A 20,821-nucleotide genomic window follows, 5' to 3' on the forward strand; every position below is an offset into this window, starting at 1 on the left:
CGCAGTGTGTTCACGGCGGTCAAAAAACGTGCAGTAGCCCACGTGCGATTCTGTTATTATTAAGAGTAGCATGCCCAATAGCCCAATCATTTATAGGCTAAATATCATACCAGTCGACTTATTTGGGGGAATAAAACTACTGGCGGTCTTAGGTGGTAGCACAGACCTGTACATCTCCGGTTTCCAACGACATTGTCCGAGAACCACCGATCTTCAGTGGTCCTCAAGCCGACAGCTACCGAAGCTCTCCAGATAATCCCGATTTGTAACACAATCGAAGTCTCTCTTTTTCTTGTTTGGGGCGAGGGAGAGAGTGCAGGCTATTATAAAGAGAAAAACCCCCAAGATATTACAGAAAATTGTAGCTTCCTGTGCCCCGCCCGCTCCCGTTGCTGGTAAAGGATATCCCTGTGTTTAAAAGGTAGGCTAATGACAACCATTTCATAATGATAAAGCCTGATGTGCTTTGACAGATTTTTATAACAGGGACGTTTATGGGTGGAATGTTGCTGTTCTATAACGTTCGTCTTTTACGTTATTTAGTTGTTTGAATGCATCCCAGCAAATAAGATGGATGATTTGGGGCGTGTAATTGATAATCAACAACATATGCGCATAACATGAAACATTGTATTTTAAATTAATATTAAGTTTCCATAGAGCCGGTTAAATTACTTAAAGCCATCTGTAGACCTACTGGTCTGGAAGCATATTGGCTGTTATTCTTTACACTTGATTTTACAAAATGAATAAGCTAAATGGCTTCTCGCCAACAGAATTACAAAGGGATTCTCTTCTGTTTCTACGGTGGGTCTCTGCACTGCAGTTTGGTAAAAAAAAAAAAAAACAACCTGCCAGACGTTTTTATATGAGAATGTTCTGGGCTTAGATGCTGGCCATTTCTTAACGCTTCTGAGAAGGTATAGCCTACTATCAGAATGTGTTTTAGCTTCAGTCGTCATTTGATTTCTCTATCTGACAGCAGGCTACAAGGTTTATCCGTCTTTCGGCACGAACCAGTAAACTAGCCTACATTGAATCAGCTCGGACACATATGGCTCTTACACAATTGATGGGCCGGGCAGCAGATGGTAAAATTGAACACATTTTTCTTGCCACCACACTAAAGACAATATGACAAAGGCTATATGGAATGGGACCGGTTTTTTATGTTAGGCGACAGGGAGCGTGTGTGTGTGTGGTGCGTGCGTGCGCGGGACAAACTGAGAACGAGTGCTAAGGAGAGTGAACGCAAGCGAGCCCATCGAGAATTAGACAAAATCCACAAGGTGGATCTTTTGCAGTTTTGCAGTCACAGAGAAGATCGGTCCACTCCCCGGGATGTCCGACTCATTACCGTACTTTTGTTCCCTCTTCAGTATTCTATTGTACCGACAGCCCATGCAGCAAGCGTGACACACCCTATTTGCGCCACCACTAAGGGGGAAGCTATGACAAGAAAGAGACAGAAATAGGTTGTTTCCAGACCCCATATGCATCCAGAGAACGTGAGGATGATGATTAAAAAGGAAACTGAGCGAGTGACAATCAATATTTTGCCGAATTGCCTGGTTAAGGGCGAGATGTTAAAATCTATGATACCGAATGTATGTATCTGGTTAGTTCTGACACCCTCCTAATCTAATTTCTTTCATTAGTTAGGCGACCCTCGAGTTGCATGACCTCGGCATCTCGCCGGGGCTTTCTTGCAAGCTGTGGTCCTACTTCGTATCAGATGGGTTTTCCTGACGCCCCTTTAATGAATGCCATACATTTTTTGGGGGAGTAAACTGCTGATACGTGTCTGTTCATTTACAAAACATGTGTTGTTGTTTTGTTTTTTTTACAAAAAAAACATTATGTTTGATCAGCATAAAACATGGCACTGTGTGGGCCATTTCCTAACATTTAGCCTTTATAAGCATGCTTCTAGTTGAAGAACCATCTTTTGCCTCAATTCATCCCTGGCCTCCACTACAAGTAACATACTGGAATTGTATAATATAATAGCTGACCATTCAAACTCCATTCACAAGCCTTGGATTACAATGGAGGCAACGTTTAAGTGCTCTACGAGAGCTACGATGTCATTGACCTGGGAATCTCCAGTTTCACGTTGATTAGAGTCTGCATGTCGTGACTATGAACAAGACAGAGAATGGAATACTCTATAGCTGTAAGTGTCAGTTAATTCCTTATCTCAAGTAGTTGACTTGAAGTTTATGTTTATCGAACCTATTCTTTCCGTTTGGCCCATGGAGATTTTTCCTACCTCTTCATTTGGCCGAACCTATGGCCAATATTGCTGATTGATTATTCTTTTAATAGGTCCTAAAGGATTACTTGGGGTTCTTTAGAGCATCTCTTTTGGAGAATCCTTCTCCAAGTGGATCGTTCTTTCACACATTGTATGATTATTATGTATGATAGAATGCTTCCACATATAATCCAAAGGGTTCTGAAAGTTCCAACAGAATGTGTGACAAATATACTGCAGCGTAACCTAGCTTGACTTGTCTTGACTTGTTTCCAGTGCAAGGTGGGTTTCAGTGTCTGGCTGTCTGCCCATGCACCCTCACATCCTGTCACTCTGGACAGGATAGAGACCTAAATCCCTGGTGCTTGTCCAGTCTGTCTAGACCCGCCCCAAACCTATCCTGAGTACCTATCACTCCTGGACAGGAAGAGATCTGAGCAGAGGACTTATCACCACAGAGGCCATTCCAACCTGCCACTCAAAAGGCTATTTTGGTACACTGTGCAAAAAAGAGAATCCATGTTAATTAAAATCAAGATTAAATGTTGACCCTTTGGATGACACCTGTCAAAACCCCTTAGACCTGAATAAGGTTGTGGCTTCGAAAAGTTTGTTTGGGACAGGTCCTATCACTTTAGACTAATGACAGTGAAGAGCTGACTCCAACACCATAGGGAAATTAAATGTAACTCCTCCTCCCTCAACCTCGGGAAGTGATGCAATCTCAATTTCAGCCACCCTCCCCCCGTCAATGTCTTTTATTCATCGCCACTTGCTCATTCTGCCATTTGCCTTTTATAAGCAATTCACTTGGATTGTTTTTGTTCCGTTTTGTAAGTCGTTTGCAGTCATTTGCACACAGCAGTGTACAATAATACCAAGTCGTATTAGATCATGTGTTTTCTGTTAAACCAATACCTTTTTGTGTTGCTTTGTTTTTCAAAGATTCAGTCAAGATGAAACTAACTGCTGTTGCAGTGTTTGGCACCCTTTTCTGCACTGGTAAGCATGAGTTAAATTTCCATTCACCTGGGATTGATTTTGGGCGGCAGGAAATGCACAAAGCCTAGTTTGACCCAGCCAAGTCATTAGTAAAGATTCTATCCAGCTTTGTACAAAATTGGAATAGTATGTTATCCTCTGAATTCTGATTGGTTTATTTTTTTTAAATTGATTGGCGAAAGCTTTCATTTAGTTGAAATAGCCTACATTCTATTTTTGGCACTGCGTTTGTGGGTTATTTGCATTTCAAACACTGACATTTTTGGCACGTTTCTTTTTTTGCCGAACAAAGGATCTAAGACTTACTCAAAGATCTTCGTTAACATCAGCAGATCACAGACAAAATGCTCAAATAACCTATCTCTCTCTCTTTGTCTCTCGTTCATTCTTTTCCTTTCTATTTCACAGTTCTGTCAGTGCCTCTAAAAGGTAAAATCAAAAATGGAGATGGCTGTAAATCATTGAGGTTTAAGAGTCAATATCCTGATATCCAGTGTGTTTGTCTCTGGTTGTTTATACTTCTGTATTGAAGGTCCTTAACCGCAACCAACATCTTTCATATCAACGATATATCTGCCTTCTTTCTTTCTCTTTTATACGCCGTCCTCTTTTCTCAGTCAATGAGGAGAAAACTGCCTTCTTCGGTGAGGACATCCATATTGTGGTTCCGTTGCTAGATGGCGCTGATGTTCTGTTCAAGCCCAGCAGCGACCCGCACTCGGTGGTGTTTCTGATGCGCGAGGGGCGTGTGGTGAGCTCGCGCGCCCAGCTCAATGCTCTGAACCACCTCATACTGGAGGACGTGGGCGAGGAGGACGAGGGGACCTACGTCGTCAAAAACATCCAGAACCCCGCTGATGTCAGACACATGGTCCTCATAGTCAGAGGTACGGAGCTTCTGTTTCCATCCCCTCCTCTGCTTCTTCAAGCAATCAGAGAGATGTTTTGAGAAGTCTTTTTCACACCTGTGGGGTGTAGAGAGAGAAACTGCAGCAATTTTGGTACTTTGGGCCTTCGTCAGGCAACAATCTGAGTTCCTTTTAAGTAATATGTAAGCTGACATTGATTCCGTGTTTCATCTGTCACCAGACCACCTCACAGACTTTATTTGAAGAACACGGTTACAAACCATCATGACTCAGTGATGCATGGCTCAGTGATGCCCCTGTTTGTGGTGTCCCTCAGACTGCTCCTTGGAGCAGGTGGTGAAGTACGGAGACATCTACTCTGTCCCGGTGAATGGCATTGAAAGCCCAATCACCCTGGAGTTCAGGCCCAGCCATACCCAGGCTAACCAGACCACCGAGCCCCCGGTCGTGGTCCTGTTGAACCAGAGCGTGACCCCCGCAGAGAACTACCAGAGCCGGCTGAGTGTGACAGACAAGAAGGTGACCCTCAACCATGTCCGTGGTAGTGATGAGGGCAGCTTCACTATTCTGGACAAGGATGGCAAGGTCCGGAAGAGGACGTGCCTCAACGTCAGAGGTGAGAGGTCAAAGGTAAACCTGTAATGGTAGAGGTGGGCCTATAATGAAAGGGGAAGAAGAGATCTTAACTGGGGCATGGAAAAGTATTTTTCTCTCAGTCTTGTCTGTGTGTTCTGGCTCCCAAACACCACCATTGTCCCTTCCCTGTCCAACCTCTCTTTCTCTTTCTCCAACAGAGCACCAGACCTTCGTCCATCTATCATATGCTACCACTTTCAAGATGAACCTGTACCTGGACCACACCAAGGTCACTCTTAAGTACACGCCGGAGTCGGACCATGAGGAGCGGACCATTGTGGACCAGGGGCTGGTGGTGGATCCAGTGGACCCAGGCTTGGATGGCAGGCTCACGGTAGAGGGGTCCATGATCATCCTGGAGCGGGTCCGGGCTGGAGACAGCGGCTGGTTCACCGTCACAGACCTGACAGGTTTCCCCGTGGCCACAATCCATCTGACAGTGGAGGGTAAGAGAGGGGGAGGTGGTCAGGAAAGAATCGAATAGAAATTGAACATTGATATCATTCTGTGTATCACCCTCTCTTGTCACTGTCCTCCTCTCTTCTTTACTATCATACTGCTGTTGAATTTCTTTGTCCCCAACCCTCACTAACATTACCTCTCTTTCTCTCCCTCTTTGTTTCATTCCCCTCCCCCTTCCTTCAACCTATGTCCCTCCCTCCCCATACTCATCACCAACTCCCTCCCCCTCCTCGTCCCATCCTTGGGCCCCAGCCTACAAGCTCCCCACCCTCTACGTAGCCATCCTGTCCCTGCTGGGGCTGCTGGCCTTCCTGCTTCTCGTGTGCCTCCTGTCCTGCCTGTTCAAGGTGCGGCAGCGGACGGAGAAGGCCCGCAAGATTGCCCTCATCGCCCAGCAGGCTGGCAAAGGAGACGGGGACGCCTTCAGACATGTGAGGGAGGGGAGGCCTTCAGACATGTGAGGGAGGGAGGGAGGGAGGAGGGAGGGAGGGAGGGGAGGTCTTCAGACAGGTGAGGGAGGGTGGGAGGGAGGAGGGAGGGAGGGGAGGTCTTCAGACATGTGAGGGAGGGAGGGAGGGAGGGAGGGGGGAGGGAGGGAGGGAGGGAGGGGAGGTCTTCAGACATGTGAGGGAGGGAGGGAGGAGGGAGGGAGGGGAGGTCTTCAGACAGGTGAGGGAGGGTGGGAGGAAAGGGAGGCCTTCTGAGAGGTGAGGGAGGGAGGGACACCTTCAGACAGGGGAGGGGGGAGGGAGGCAGGGAGGCAGGGAGGCAGGGAGGCAGGGAGGCAGGGAGGGAGGGAGGGACACTTTCAGACAGGTTTATGGGTTTTCCTATGTTCAGTCTATAGATAAGGTATTGAAGATTATGTTCAACATAATGAAACACCTTCAAACATAACCTATTGAAATACTGATGATCTGACTCGTCTAAAGCTATGTCAAAGTAATGTGTGTTTGTCTCTGCTGTTTTGTGTCCTTTCCTGTCGGATGTGTGTTTGATTCTTTTATCTGGACCCCTCAATAGAATGGACCCTTTCATATAGAAGTTATCTAAACAACTATGATTTCTATCTTCCTGCGTTACACACAACCAACCGTATTTTAAATTGTTACCAATATAACTGTTTCCTCCAGAGTAGGATTTTGTGCTCCTGTTCACGTCTGTGTTTTATCTGTAGGACATACAGGCCATTGATCACTTGCCATCCTTACATCACACCCTGTGTTTTCTGCCACCCCATTAGTCAGTGTAGGCCTTTTGTTGATAACAGTACCAACTAAAGATTCTGTGTGTGTGAGTGTGTGAACATGCAGTACATTGGAAAAAAAGGTTCCTAGGTTTTAGAAAACCTTCTTCTCTGGAGAGAGACAAAAGCAATCCTTTTTTTTATGAGTGTATCTGCCTCCCCGAGTCTGAGAACCTGTGATGTAAGGATGCGTGCTGAGTTAAGCTCGCTAGCTAATGACGCTAATGCGTTTCTCTGCGTTGTTGCGTTTCTCCCTCTTAAAGGACCCTCAGACGGAGCCTTTCATTGGTGAGAGAACAGTTCTGGCTTCCTGTGTTTGTTCCTCTAGTGTTTCAGTATAAGTGGTCTAATCTGTATGGGTGTTTGTACTAAGGCTATCAGCCATACTCACTATGCTGTGTGGGGGGCAGGCCAGGGTCCTGCTGCCACCATCAGTTCAGTAATGACCCCCCCCTCCCCCGCTCCCCGCCCCTCCACCAACTGTGGCATCCAACCATACCTCGCCCCCTGCACCAGCCGTGCCCCTTACCCCCGCTCCTCCCTCTTCTTCTAACCTCCTGACTCCGAAACAGACCAAATTATACAACTGCAGTTACTCCTTCATGGCGACATGAACATGACGTGAGGACCCCCCCTCCTCCGTCGTCATGGTAACGGCAGACATAGCTTCAGTGCAAATATGAAGCATACAGATGTTGCCGTCCATGTTGCTCTGACGCAGCAGTAATGTCCGGCAGAACACACATGCACATACATGACACCGGTGTCACTGGGTGGGTCAGTTACCCAGAGGTAAAGATGAGAGCTATGTGTATGTGTGGGTTACTGTCACTGTGTGTACTCATTTATCTGTTTCTGTGTCTAGTATTGCCATGTGTGTGTACTTTTAATGGTGTGTGTGTGTGTGTAATTTGTGTGTGAGCGTGTTTGTGGTAAGCGGGGCAGTAGCAATTAACGTGATGTTGATGTGTATGTCTGTGTTTCTGTGGGTGTTTCTCTGTGTGTGTGTTCCTGTGTGTTTTTGTGTATTTGATTCCAGTCCCCTCCATTCCAGCTGTTCTGTACGCCCCCTGCGTCTCAGCTTGTGTACAGTAGGTGATTTAAAAGCCATGTAATGTGACACGCAGTGAGAGCCTTTATGGTTTATCTGTCTCCCTGGGAGAGGCCACCCGCTCCAGAGTTCTGCAGAGGAGGGGGAGGGGGGGATGGTCGTGATGCAGCAGTGACTTGATGTCTGATAGCTTTATGGATCCTGAGACCAGGAGAGGGAACACACTCCCACAGCTTTACTGATTGGCCCTATCGTTCCCTCAGCAGTTTGGACGTGTCTGAAACCAAAGTCGATTGATCTGCCTCATCCCTCTCTCGCTCCCCTCCCTCCTTTTCTCATACCCTCTCTCATCCCCCTTTTTTATACTCTCAGTCTCTCTCTCACTCTCCGTTGCCTTCGCTCTCTATCTATGCATCGCCCACTCCAATGACTCAGGCTAGAATGCGGTCCCTCTGTCCATTAAGACATATAATTAGATAACCCCTCCCTCCTATGTCTTCTCATTCGTCCACTCTGAAGCATTTGCTTCCGCTCAACCTCCCAAGTGTGTGATCAGCTCAGATATCTTGCTACGTGTCACACTACAGGCTCTCCTTTAGAGTGTATACATAAGGGGGGCTGCCCGCCCCATGACAGAGCTGCTGCCGCCCTGTCGCCCAAACCTAGCACACCCGAGTTCACCCATCAGCTATACCTATTCACCTGGTGCTATGACTGGCTGAACCAGGTGTGCTCCATTTGGGTCAGGAAGGGGACTGGGGGTTGGTCACCCCAGTCACATGTGTGTGTGTGTGTGTGTGTATATAAGAGCTTTCTGTGTTGTAGCTACAGTCCACGTGCTTTCTGTGTGCCTTCTCCTCTCCACCCTCTCTCTGTGCGTCGTTTGCCCACCGCGTGGTAGTGTGGTGGTGTGACGCGCTGGAGTTTGCCTCCCGTGTCCAAGGTGGTGGTGAGACCCCCCCCATAATCCCATCCATCTGTGCTGTTGTTGCCAGGTGGTCCAGGAAGCCTACAACAAGTTCACTGAGGAGTCCACCTCACAGTCCACCTGGGACAACCCTACGGAGAGCACCGAGGTCACCATCAAGGTGGGCTGCTGTAACAGAGGTGGTTTGAGGACTGTGATGAGTGCTTCCCTTTCATTTTTTTTGCCCACGGCAGGAGCTCGGCCTGAATCTGTAGGAGCACAAAGTGTTTCACATGAAATATTCATGTTCCTGCCCGCTGACGTGGATCTCTCTCCCCCTCCCCCAAAACACACACATGGACACACTGTCTCAACACACACACATATACATGCGCGCACACACACAAACTCTCTCTCTCCCTCTCAGGGTCTGGAGGTGTCCAAAGGCGGGCGCTACCACACCTTCTCCGACAAGAACTTCCTTGAGATGAGTGACTCAGGGGTGGAGTTTAACTCTGCTGCCCTGCCATTGGACAGCGACACAGATGTCCCCCACACCTACGCTTCCCACAACTTCCACCTTGACTCTGACAGCATTGCCGCTACCGTTGTTGCCGAGGGTGACCTGAGTGCCAACCAGAACAATGACTCCGCCACGAGTACCATTGGGAGCCCCGCGGCGCAGCCCGACGCCACCCCCGACGGAGACCTGATGGGGAATGCCACGCCGGAGAACACACCCAGGAGAGGTGACCTGGAAGCAGGCTCCCCGAAAGCAACTGAGCTGGTCGATGAAACTCCAACTCCGGAGGCTGGAGACAAAGCAGCTGCTGAGAGCACCTGAGAGCCACAAGGAACCCCAGAGGTGTCTTCATCCTCCACATTCACACCACACACATTCTGACAATCTGCCACTCAGTCCAAACACTCTGCTTAGCTCCCACCATCCATCCCCTTAACCTCTGGTTACTGCTCATCAGTGTAAACACATGATCATCCATGACAGTTACCATACACTGTAATCAAATATAAATCACTGACACACAAACACACAGATACAAGGAGCTTGCCTCTGATGCAAGATAAAGTATCCGTTTGTGGCATAGCTGCATAACAGTTCTAACACGGTTCTGACAAAGAAATAAAGCAAACAAAATTTAACAGATTAATGTTATGTATAATGGATAAATGCATGCATCACCTTGACACTAGAAGCAGACATTTCCTCCACAGTAGAGTAAAAAGAGGCCACTCTTAATTATAATGACTGCACAGACTGCATGTAAGCCACTCACAGAAGACTTATTGGCGCCAAGTTGTCAGAGGGAATATTCCTGACACAGTAGAGCTTAGAGAACCATACAGTGCAGGAGAAAGAGTAAACCAGGGCCATATGGTCCCCTTAGTCATTCACTACGCCCTGCAACACATCAGCTCCTGCAGCCAGTCACAGGAAGCGCTTGTCTCAGCAGCTACAGAATGGGGGATGACCCCCCCCTCACCTCTTCCACCACTAACCTGCCTCTTCTTCCATTCAATTTATAAAAGCACACAGATTGAATAACCACACCATTCAAGAGGCATCTTAGCTGGTGGTGGGGTCATCTGTACCCCTGTCAGACCTTTTTCAAGGTGTGAAAACGTCAACCTTGAGCATGGATGTCCATGACATCACCACTGTACGACTCATCTTCTGCAAATCAAATCAAATCAAATGTATTTGTATAGCCCTTTTTACACATGTCGTGTATGTGAAGCCCTCTGTGACATGAAGGGCTTCACATATGCCCATAGAACTGCCCCTCAACCAACCTAAACCCTCAAGGAAGACAAGGAAAAACTCCCAAAAAACTCTCAACAGGAGAAAAAATGGAAGAAACCTTGGGAGGAGCAATTCAGAGAGGGATCCCCTCCTCCAGAGACGGTTGGTGAGAGAGAGGAGCAGAACACAGGCTAAACATAGTCATACAGTGTTGATGGGTTTTTAAAACACCAAAATCCATTATTCAACTTTATAGATGTAGGACAGGACCGGGAGACTCGCGACCAGGTCCAGCGTTGGCTGACCGACGACCAGGCAGGTGCTGACAACTCAAACCCCCCACACCACAAGGGATGTGTGTGGGGGGGGACAGAGAGAGGAGAGCAGGGATTAGAGAATGCCAGGAGCAGCTAACAGTTACAGTCATAATAGAATGAGATCCCCACCGGTCAAGTGTGGACTGGTGCAGCAATTTAACAGAGCAAAAAAGGGGAATTTGATGCAACCCCACACACCAAGACAGCGACAGCCCCCCTCATTTGGAACATGAAATCTGTTCCAGGGGAAGAGAACTCTAAAATAAGTTATACTTAAAGAATAAGGATGGATTCTGCACCACAGAAGATACTGAAAATATCTAATCTGATTCTGAATTTCATATCGTGAAACATTCAACACCTCACAACCCATCCTTACCTTACACACTACCCCAACAATATGGTTTCCTGATTAACTTTTTGAAAACAAGCCCTGAAAATCCTTGTTCTAGAACTTGCATTGGAAACCAGAATGTATTTGATGGACATGAATCTGGCAGAGAATTCCTGAACTGACCTTCCCTTCGCTGACTACACCCTGAATTATGCTTGAGATGAGTTATTGAGACAAATTACTTGCATGAATTGAATCCTGCATTTTTCACTCTCTTTCAAAATCCTTTCCCAAAACAAACTGAGCTTTGAGTCGATAACTTTGAACAACGAAGCCCACCCTCCTTTAAACGACTCAGAAGACATCAAAAGGAGATGGATTAGGTGCTCACAGAGCCAGTGGACTGAACACACAGACAGCTATACCCGTCTCACACATACAGACTCTAAACAAACCCTCAAGGGGAAGGGGAACAGAAAGATCCAGATTTTTTAAGAATGCTAAATATTACAGGTCAGACTCAATCAACTAGCTTTTCAACAAGAAGTTTCAACTGAAAACCATCAAACGGAAATGATAGAACTGACGCTGCTCCCGAGTCCATTGCCTTCAGCATCCAGGTCAATAGTTGGCCCTCACATTAATAGCCCTACACTGATCATAGTCTGCTTACCTTCTGTGATAATGCTCAGATGTCATGTTGTAACAAACTGAAGATGTCCATGATGGCCAGTGAGGTCAGGAAGAAAAGCAGGCCGACACTGGCTGTGTCAGGGGGAAAAAGCACAAACTGTTCATTATAGCAGCTTATATAGGCCCTATATATATAAATATATATGAACACATTCAGCAAAAAATGATTATTTCCACTATGTTTCATATTTCGATTAGTTTAATTTAATGTTAAAATAATCTGAAAAGGCTACATGAGAAGGTAAACATATTGTGTGAAAGTTAGACAACCACAAGTCTACAGTACATGACTTGATTATAATGTCAATGGTTTTTAGTATCCTGATTTTGTAGAAGGATGAATTGAATAATATGAAAGATTATATGAATTTGTAATGCTATAGACCTAAAAGACTGATTGGGATTCATAAAGGGTGAATATGATGGTGGTGATGAAAAGTCCCGTAGATCTTTTTTGTACACTTCTGTACATCAGGTAACAATCAAGGCTGCACTCCAATACAGAAATGCTTCTCCCTTCAAGCACCTGTCCTACTTACTTTCCACAGATCTGTCCTAAACATTCATGTTGGACCAATGAGGAGCAATAAACACTTACCTCAGGTCTGTTTAGGGAACATGGAAAGAAATTGACTTTCTTGAATGGTATGCAACCCTATTTTATATTATGGAATGTAGCCTACATTATATTTCTCCACGCCTACAGTTTAGCCAATTGAAGAAATTATTATTGAATATAGCAATATCAGTGCTGTATGAGACTTCATGCAAACACAGAGTAAAAAAGATAGAAAAGTTAACATATTTAAGCCCAAACTATACTGACCTCCCTTTCACACTCATGTACATAAATATATACTGCATGCATATTGCCCCCAAACAATTCTTACTGCAAGGCTTATGCTAGATTTTATATCCCACAACTGCAGCATCTTTCTATCACTATCTCATCATCTATTGCAACATCCACCACCACTACTATTGGCCCTCTATTGCTAATCTTGAGCTTTTTTCCTCGTGTGATATCCTGTCATTCTCTAGCTTTAGTGTAGCTCTACCAGTTACTACTGCATGCATGACCCATAGATTGCCTGTGAGGCAGCACGGGGTAACTATATTTGAATTGCACTGTAGATCTTGACATTGTCTGTCCAGGAGGTATTTTCATTGTCAATATTTACCATTGAGAAAGACTGGGATGATGTACCCCGCTTAAATACACACACCATGTTGTTTTTTAAATTTTACATAAGAAAGCGGATTGGAGAAGTCGGTAACAAAAGGTTTAAGACATGGAGAGGTTGGGGTGTGGGTTATGGAGTAATAAATAAAGTATTCTAAATGGGTTCTTAATCCCTGTGCTGCAGGCAGTATCTTCACCTTCACTAATGTAATGTTCTTTTGTGTTTTGTTAATTAATCAATGATATCTATCTGCCATTTATTTAAACCTGCTGGTTCATTGTGTGAGTGGGCTTTGTGTGCCGTGCCAAGAATGAGTATATTTTGATGTCAGCCATGTCAGTCTTGTCAATAATGGTTGCTACATTATTGAATCCTGCACTCATTGGTCAATAATGTTGGTTGATAAGAAACCTTTAAATAGTGACAGAACGAACATTGAAAGTATATACTACTTCATTTACTTCATGATTGTCTTTGCGTTGGCCGTTAATAAACATTGAACGGACAGGTTTGTTTGATTGACTGCAGTGGAAAAATATTAATCTGTTCAGGACTCACTGTCTCACGCTCAGCTAATAAATCACGTTATGGGTGAAGGCTTCTCCTTTTGGTTTCATTTAGATTTTTTTTAAGATATCATGGAATGGAACCAAGTATTTGACCTGTTTTATGATTTTGTCTGACTTTTGAAGTTCACAGCAGATAATCTGCAAATTGGTAATGATTGACTTTTATAATACTTCTCTACATGAACAAGCAATGCCTTTGAATGCTAGAAATATCTCAAGATTAACTATTTACTCTGTTCTACTTTTTCGCATCATGCACAGACTTTTTGTAACGTTTTTCTTTCCTTTCTGTGAACAAAAAAAAAGATAATAAAATAATTTTGAAGAGACAGCGTGACAAGTGATCCAGTGCCATGTGTTTTGTTTGTGGGCTATTACAAACCAAAAAGTTATATCATGCTCAAGTGTTTCAAGCTTTTATTGTCAGGTGCTCAGAACAACCCAAGGTCAGACTGGGCACTGAAATTCTTGGGACAAGACAACGCAAAGCAACCTGGCATAACATAACATATAAGTACTAAGAACATAGATTACATCTATGATAAGCTAAAATTAAATAAAAAATATAATGATAATAATAAACCTCCTAATATACAAATAGTATGCAATATACAATAGACCTCTAATACACATAATGGCCTATACTAACCTTATAGACCTATACTAACCTAAGACAAGACCTATACTAACCTAGTTCAAGTGTACGGAAGCCAATGTTTTCATTCTTTAAACACGAAATAATCATGGTTTACTACACTACACCAGATACTTGGCAACTACTGCTGACTGCGTTTAGATCCTACCGCCTGAGTTGTCAGCCAACCGGCGTGAGGAGGAAGTGGCGTGGATTCTCGCGCAAGGAAGCACAGACTGGCGCGCCAATTTTCAAAGAACTTCCTGGGAGAAAAGGACGCGAAAACTGCCGGGAGCTCGCAAACAATTAAGTACGATCCATTCTTTTTCAGATTGCAAATGATCTCACTACTCAAATCATGCTCAAGAGATGCACTGTCAATAACAGTTAACGTCGTGTTTTAGGCAGTAAATGATCATGAAAATGAACGGAATTAAACTCTTGCCTTATTGTCAAGCCTATGACTCACTGCCACAATGCACTGTGGAACTTGTTAGCTAGCTGTCCGCGCTACATCTTTATGGGACTGGTTTATCCAGCTGTTAAGAGTGATTTATATACGTATCACCTCAACAGAAAAAGTACAATTTTCTGGTTTGCAGTAAGTGTAATATTAGGGATAACATTGGCTGTGTTCCGGTAGCAAAATCAGTCTGGAGGAATACGTTTATTTTAACAAGCGTCGTCGTCATTGCGTGAGTTTACACTGACGTGAGACATTGAGCACATGCCGGCACAATGGACATAACTGGAAATACTACAGTTGTTTACTAATGTGATTAACTTGATGACAGTCCAGATAACATCCAGATGAGTCAGTTTGTAAATACAAGAGAACATGTTGCCGCAAACAGTAGGCCTACTAGTATATTCTCAATGTTCTCAATGTAATGTAGCTTTGCTATGTAATCTAAAATATATCAGTATTGTAATGAACGCTCTAAATATCCATTGTATTATAGAAATACTGTACATCTTATAATTTGCTTGTGTCTTTCAGGTCACTACAAAATCCTTCCGGATTGTCATTTAGTGGCTCTGCAAGTTACAGCAAACAGTTAGCAGACATATAGTACTTAAATTGGCAAGTTGATAGATTGTCAAAGATAATTTCTTATAATATTTTACACAATAGAACAAGTTTTAATGTCCACATATGCTGTCTAGGACACTCATTACCCCCTGTTCGTCAGCCACTTTGCACATACACTGACCGAGACAGAGAACAACCATGACTGTTTAAGTCTACCTGAGACCATACCTAGTCAATTATTGGCGGTGACGGGGGAGGACGTTGCTGGTTGGTCACCATGTTGTCAGGAGCCCAACCGTGTTTCCAGCTGCTGAGGATAGGCTCCTCCTTCACCGACTCGGCCCGTGACCTGTACACGTTCCGGCCGGTGCTCACGCACTCTGTGTTCCGGCTGGGCCGTGCGCCGGAACTGTGTGATGTCACGCTGGAATCTGCCACCGTATCCAGGATCCACGCGGAGCTGCATGCAGAAAGGGAGTGGGTGGGTGGAGGAGAGGATGAGGAGGACGGCTGGAAGGTGCAGATTAAAGACCGCAGTAGTCATGGTAAGCAGAACACACAAACGCAGAATTTGTGCCTGCATGAGCACTGGTAGGTGACTAGTGCCTTGTAATTGTCTAGTCTTAAAATCTGACAAGGGAAAGATATTATCTTGACCCAGATCAGTGCTTTAAAGTAACATCCTTACCCCCCACTACCATGCCAGGTACCTGGGTGAACGATGTCCGCCTTCAGGCGAGTGTCCAATGGGAGCTCTCGGATGGGGACACGCTCACCTTTGGCAGCCAATCGAAGTGCGGGAGACCAGAGTTCTACTTCCTGTTCCAGAAGGTGCGCGTGCGCCCGCTAGACTTCGATGCTATCACCATCCCGAAGGCGGGCTCCTTCTCTTCGGACATCCAGAACCGGATCAGGACCAGTTTGGACCGGAAGGCGGCGGCCAACCTAGACCTGTCCACCCTCTCTATAAACCGAGCCACCGTCATCCTCAACTCCATCGGCAGCCTGAGCAAGATGAAGGGCAGTCCCTGGACCTTCAAGAGGAGTGACAGCAACACCTCTGACCCCAGCTCCAACTCCCCTCCTCCCTTCTCCCTCCTCCCTCCGTCTACCCCTCCTCCCTTCTCCCATGGGACCTCCTCGGCGATGACCTCTTCTAAGTCGGTCCCGCCTTCGTCGAAGAGCCGGCGTAAGTCGGCCCACACGGTGCTGCTGGAGGACGACAGCTCTGACGAGCCCCGGAACCCTGGGGGTGGGCTGGGTGAGGGGCTCAGGCCCAGGGGCAAGAAGAGGAGGCGGCTCTACAAGTCAGAGTCTGAAGGCTTCAACCCCATGCCTCCACCATCCAGTAAGATGTTTGAAGATGGACGTTTTTTTCCGGAAGTCCGACAGCCATTCGACTTCAAAAACCGACCCACCATCGGGAACAAACCAAACAGAAACTGCCATGGCGCGGTAGCCAACGTCAAGCAGAACCATGTGACTTTCAGCTCCAATAAGAGACGAGATATGATAGATTCTCGCCACAGGATTGGCTCACACACTGGTATAACAGTCTCAACATTGCACCAGCAGAAAGCCTTCTCTACCTCAGCTTCGCGTGGAAGGCGGAGGGCCCACAGCTCCCCTGCATACTCCCCCCTGGTGGTGGGAGGAGAGAACTACACTCTGGCCTCGCCCTCCCTGAGGATCTGTAAAGAGGAGCGGGGGAGGGCCCAGTTCGCCAGGTTCCACGTAGCTTCTGGGTAAATTTAAATATCCTTACTATACAGTATGTCATAGATCATTTAGTACATAGGCCATTTTCACTGTTTGTGTAATAAGGAAGTACATATGAACTCTGTTCCTCCATCAACAGGAAGCGACGAGGCAGGCCCAGGAAACACCTTCCTCCCCCGCGGCCCTCCCTCCCCTCTCCCTCCTCCTCTTCTTCCTCCTCCTCTTCTTCCTCCTCGTCCTCGTCGTCCTCCAGCTCCTCGTCCTCCTCCTCCGAGGGCGAGGAGGAGGACGAGGAGGAGGAAGGCGGGGCCCCGGGGGTGGAGGCGTGCGCGGCGCCGCGCTGCCTGCTGCCCCAGCAGGAGACGGTCCAGTGGATCCAGTGTGACGTGTGCGACGCCTGGTACCACATAGACTGCCTGCACTGCGACCGCAAGAGCCTGCTGCTCGACCCCAACGCCGACTTTCACTGCGGTTGCCGCTGACCCCCCCCCCCCCCCCCCAAGAACCAAGAATGACCACTCTGGCCCCTCCCCCACCTCTCCCATTACCAGAACTGGCCCTGACCTATCCAGGTTGTGGTTTTTACCCATCACATGTTCGTACAGTTCTTTAGCTGTAGGGATATTTTTGAATAGGAAGTTTGTGGAAAGATCTGATTGGAGATCATCTTGGAGGGGAAGATGTTTGGGGAGACTTCCTACGTCTCTGGGAAGATCAGAGCACACAATCAGAGCATGCTAAGAATGTTTGGATTGTACCACAATGACAGCATGACATAGGGTGGGCAGCAAAAAGAATGGGGAACATTTTGAATACAAATATACATGATTATTGAATGATGGGATGCAGCTTCCAGCTTTCTTAGAGGGGTTCCTAGTCCCTCCGATATAGTCTCAACATGGGGGGTGGGGTCGTGTCAAAACATAAACACCTCCAGCTCCTGTTTTCTACCTCCAGTTAATCACCTGCCACTGAGGTTATCTGAGGGTGTACATATGAAGTTGATCCTGACAACATAAACATCTGGCCTACAAAATGGATTCTTGCATACCTAATGTCTGCTTGGGTTTCTACTAGGCAATGTTGACACTCATCTTCAGCTTTACTGTTTTAAACAAGACTATTCACTGCTGCTGATTATGGGGGTGGGCACTAAAGATGTGTTGACCTTGGGGGTGTGCCCAAAAGACAGGTGAGATTCAGACATGCTTGTGATTGGGATTAGTAGTGTGGAAAGCGATGTAGGGGGAAATGCATTGTGATGGTTCCTAGAATCCTCCGTTACAAAAGAGGGTTTCCAGGGTGGGGTGTCTGGTTTTTCAGTGTGCATTTTCCCCCCCATGCACATATCTGTGTATAAAGTTGCTTTTTTTGTTGGATAAATGAACAAGCTTTATGACTGATATGCAACATCCCTAACTCTCAAAAGCCACAGGTTCATACAACACACAAGTCTTTCGGGGTATAAAACCAGGCAAATCTATGAGTTCCACTGCCTTTGTTTGAACAATATTCAGGTCAGCTGCCTTTATCAGCATGTTATATTCCAGGTTGGCTATTAATCCCAGATAAAATTAACCTGTGTCGATTTGTCAGGGACAAATTAAAGATTCAATTGTCTTTCAATTTGACTTTGTCATGTGTTTTGAGTTGATCAATCTTTAATACATTCACTCAAATTATTCATTCCTGTTCACCTGACTCTTGACTCACGAGTCCTAATTCAAGATAAAAACAGGTGACCTGGACAGACAAGGAGATGGCTGGACATTACAATAAAAGTGCAGAAAATGGAAGGAACAAACAAGGACATACTAAGCAGTTATATAGTGACAAAGGTAGAAAGGGGGTGATAAAATGTACTTAACGAAAATGTCGATTTGATCCTGAACGACCCTACCTCCAAGTATCAGAAAGATGCTCTCTTGTTTCCATGGCAATGTGCTTATTTGGGAGTGGTAGAGCCGCAGCCGCTGTGACAAATCTCTGCCCAAGTACTCCAGGCAACAGGGAGGCAGACTGCAGGGAGGGAGGGAGATGACAATTTGTCTGCTATTTCGAGACAGGATGGAAAATGGGATGGTTTTCCTGTCTGTCAGCGCTTTAATGCCGTTTTTCAGCTCAGGATGAATGCAATTCCTAGTTCCGACCAGCAGAGAGCAGTGTTTATCCAAATCTGCTTCAGCGTGAGTAAAAATCTTTAGTAAGGTGTGTGAATCCTTGTTCAACATCACCCTATATCTTAAATTATTCCATCAGAAATGATATATTTTATATGAATGTGTGTGTATGTGCATAAATGTGTACGAATTTGCCTTAAGGACTGAATAGCATGGATTTAATTCATAGCATTTACTTTTTCTAAACGCCCCAACCCATGTTGGCCATGCCAAATCCACAAACCCAGACCCAGCATGGCAGTGTTCGAGCCTCATGTTAGTTCTGGCCTTGGGCTACACTGTACTAGTGTACTAAGCTGTGAAAGTGGGGCTTATACTCCTAATGGGATCACACTAATGGGAGTAGATGTCATTTCCTGTAAGAAGCTCTCAGCTCTCATCTCAGGACAAAGAACAGGTTATGAGAACAGAACTGTTTCTTTCTCACCCAGGCATGACCCCTCAATGGTTAGCTTTGAGTGGTGTACTTCCAGGAAGTAACCAGAAAAGTGGAATACATATAGAAGACATCCAGACACTGCTATTTATCCCAGCATACCCTGAGGAGGATATGAGTAAACAGTCTATTCCTGTAGGCCTGCTGTTGTGCACACCATTGGGGTTGTGTTACAGTTCAACCAAATGTGTACGAGTTAACGAGTCCTCCCGTAGCACGTAGCACTAGAGAACCCTTGTTTCCCCGTGACCCCCCTTGTCTACAGTGAAGCAGAAACAGCCTGGAAGGAGCAAACATTTGCCAGGTGTGTGGGGGTGGGGGTGGGGGGGTTGAAGGTTTGAGGAAATTCTAGAGTGAGGTGTAAGTAAAAGTTTTAATGGGACAGAGACTCTCTCTGTTGATGACAAACCCCCAAGGCTGGTTATGTAGTTTAACTCTGGGTTGAGTTCGGGAACTCATTAAAAGTTTATGATTCACCAGACGTTGGGGTGTGGAAAAGCCATTTCAAATTAACAGGCGTTAGATTGAAGTTAACCATGGGCAATGGATGACCCTGTGTGTGTGTAAAAGAGACATATAAAGGTAAAGACATAGAAAGAGATGGTGACAGAAAAAGAGTAGCCTATGTACAGTGTGTCAGAGAAAGAGGGATTGGAGGAGACAGTATTTTTTGTCAAGGTAGGTTGTGTAACACAACCAAGGCATCTGCACTGGAGATCTGCTCCAAAGGAGGTAAAAATGGTGATGCATAACAGTTTTCATCCTGATGTTATCCAAAGTCCCCCCACCACCCACACCACTATGTGAATACACAGAACATGGATACAAATGTCAGGTGTGTCTTTGTGGAGCCAGCTGGAGAGAAAAGAGCACTCTTCATTTCCTGCAACTCTTCAAACCACTGTACAATTACCAATTATGTGATCAACTCATTCATGCGTGGCTGCACTACAGGTGTCAATTAGCTTCATTCTCCACCCAACGCTACCTCCCCCCGCTATTACCTCTCACTCTCTCCGCCTCTCCTTTGACCTCTTTTCCTCCTTTCTACCTCTCACCATGTCTGTAATTGGTTTTCAGTATTTATTATGCTTATTTTTAAGTAAGTACATATCACGGCATTGGGGCTGCAGAAAAGACATGAGTCCTTAAACTAACTATGTTTAAGATATCTCCTCTTCCTCTCCCTATCTCTCTCAATCTCTACCTTTTCCTCTTTCTCTGTAAAAGGAGACAATAGTAGGAAATTAAACCAATTGGCAATGTTGCCAGCCATACATCTAGAGCCATTGCAGCACCACCTCCTCCCCACTCCCTCAACCAGCCACCCCACTCCCCCCGCCATTCCTCCCTCCTTTAATCTCTCCTCCAAATGTTGTTTCTCCCCCTGGGGTGTTGAGTCTGTTTTCTATTTATGGAGAGGAGTGTTGATCTGATGTGAGGCGATCAGAAACAGCCTAGGCTGCCCATTGTGTAGACGTGTTTGTGTATGTGTGTGTATTGTGGCTGAGGAAGGGACACAGAACAATT

At 45.8% G+C, this 20,821-nt stretch overlaps 2 protein-coding genes across 2 annotated transcripts; both read left to right on the forward strand.

Annotated features, from left to right (window-relative positions):
• Positions 1–197: 197 nt before the first annotated feature.
• On the forward strand, positions 198–10,122 carry LOC134006996 (uncharacterized). The gene is made up of 9 exons (XM_062446109.1): positions 198–421; positions 3,203–3,259; positions 3,668–3,688; positions 3,877–4,146; positions 4,445–4,744; positions 4,923–5,210; positions 5,479–5,657; positions 8,519–8,611; positions 8,858–10,122. The coding sequence occupies exons 2-9, from the start codon at positions 3,214–3,216 to the stop codon at positions 9,272–9,274; spliced, it is 1,614 nt and encodes a 537-aa protein (XP_062302093.1). The 5' UTR covers positions 198–421; positions 3,203–3,213; the 3' UTR covers positions 9,275–10,122.
• A 3,967-nt stretch (positions 10,123–14,089) lies between these two features.
• Positions 14,090–18,301, forward strand: tcf19l (transcription factor 19 (SC1), like). Its single transcript, XM_062445980.1, has 4 exons — positions 14,090–14,233; positions 14,924–15,501; positions 15,663–16,701; positions 16,815–18,301. The coding sequence occupies exons 2-4, from the start codon at positions 15,234–15,236 to the stop codon at positions 17,155–17,157; spliced, it is 1,650 nt and encodes a 549-aa protein (XP_062301964.1). The 5' UTR covers positions 14,090–14,233; positions 14,924–15,233; the 3' UTR covers positions 17,158–18,301.
• The last annotated feature ends 2,520 nt before the right edge of the window (positions 18,302–20,821 follow it).

The sequence above is a fragment of the Osmerus eperlanus genome, chromosome 20 (assembly GCF_963692335.1).
Source record: "Osmerus eperlanus chromosome 20, fOsmEpe2.1, whole genome shotgun sequence".
In the NCBI taxonomy this organism is placed as follows: domain Eukaryota; kingdom Metazoa; phylum Chordata; class Actinopteri; order Osmeriformes; family Osmeridae; genus Osmerus; species Osmerus eperlanus.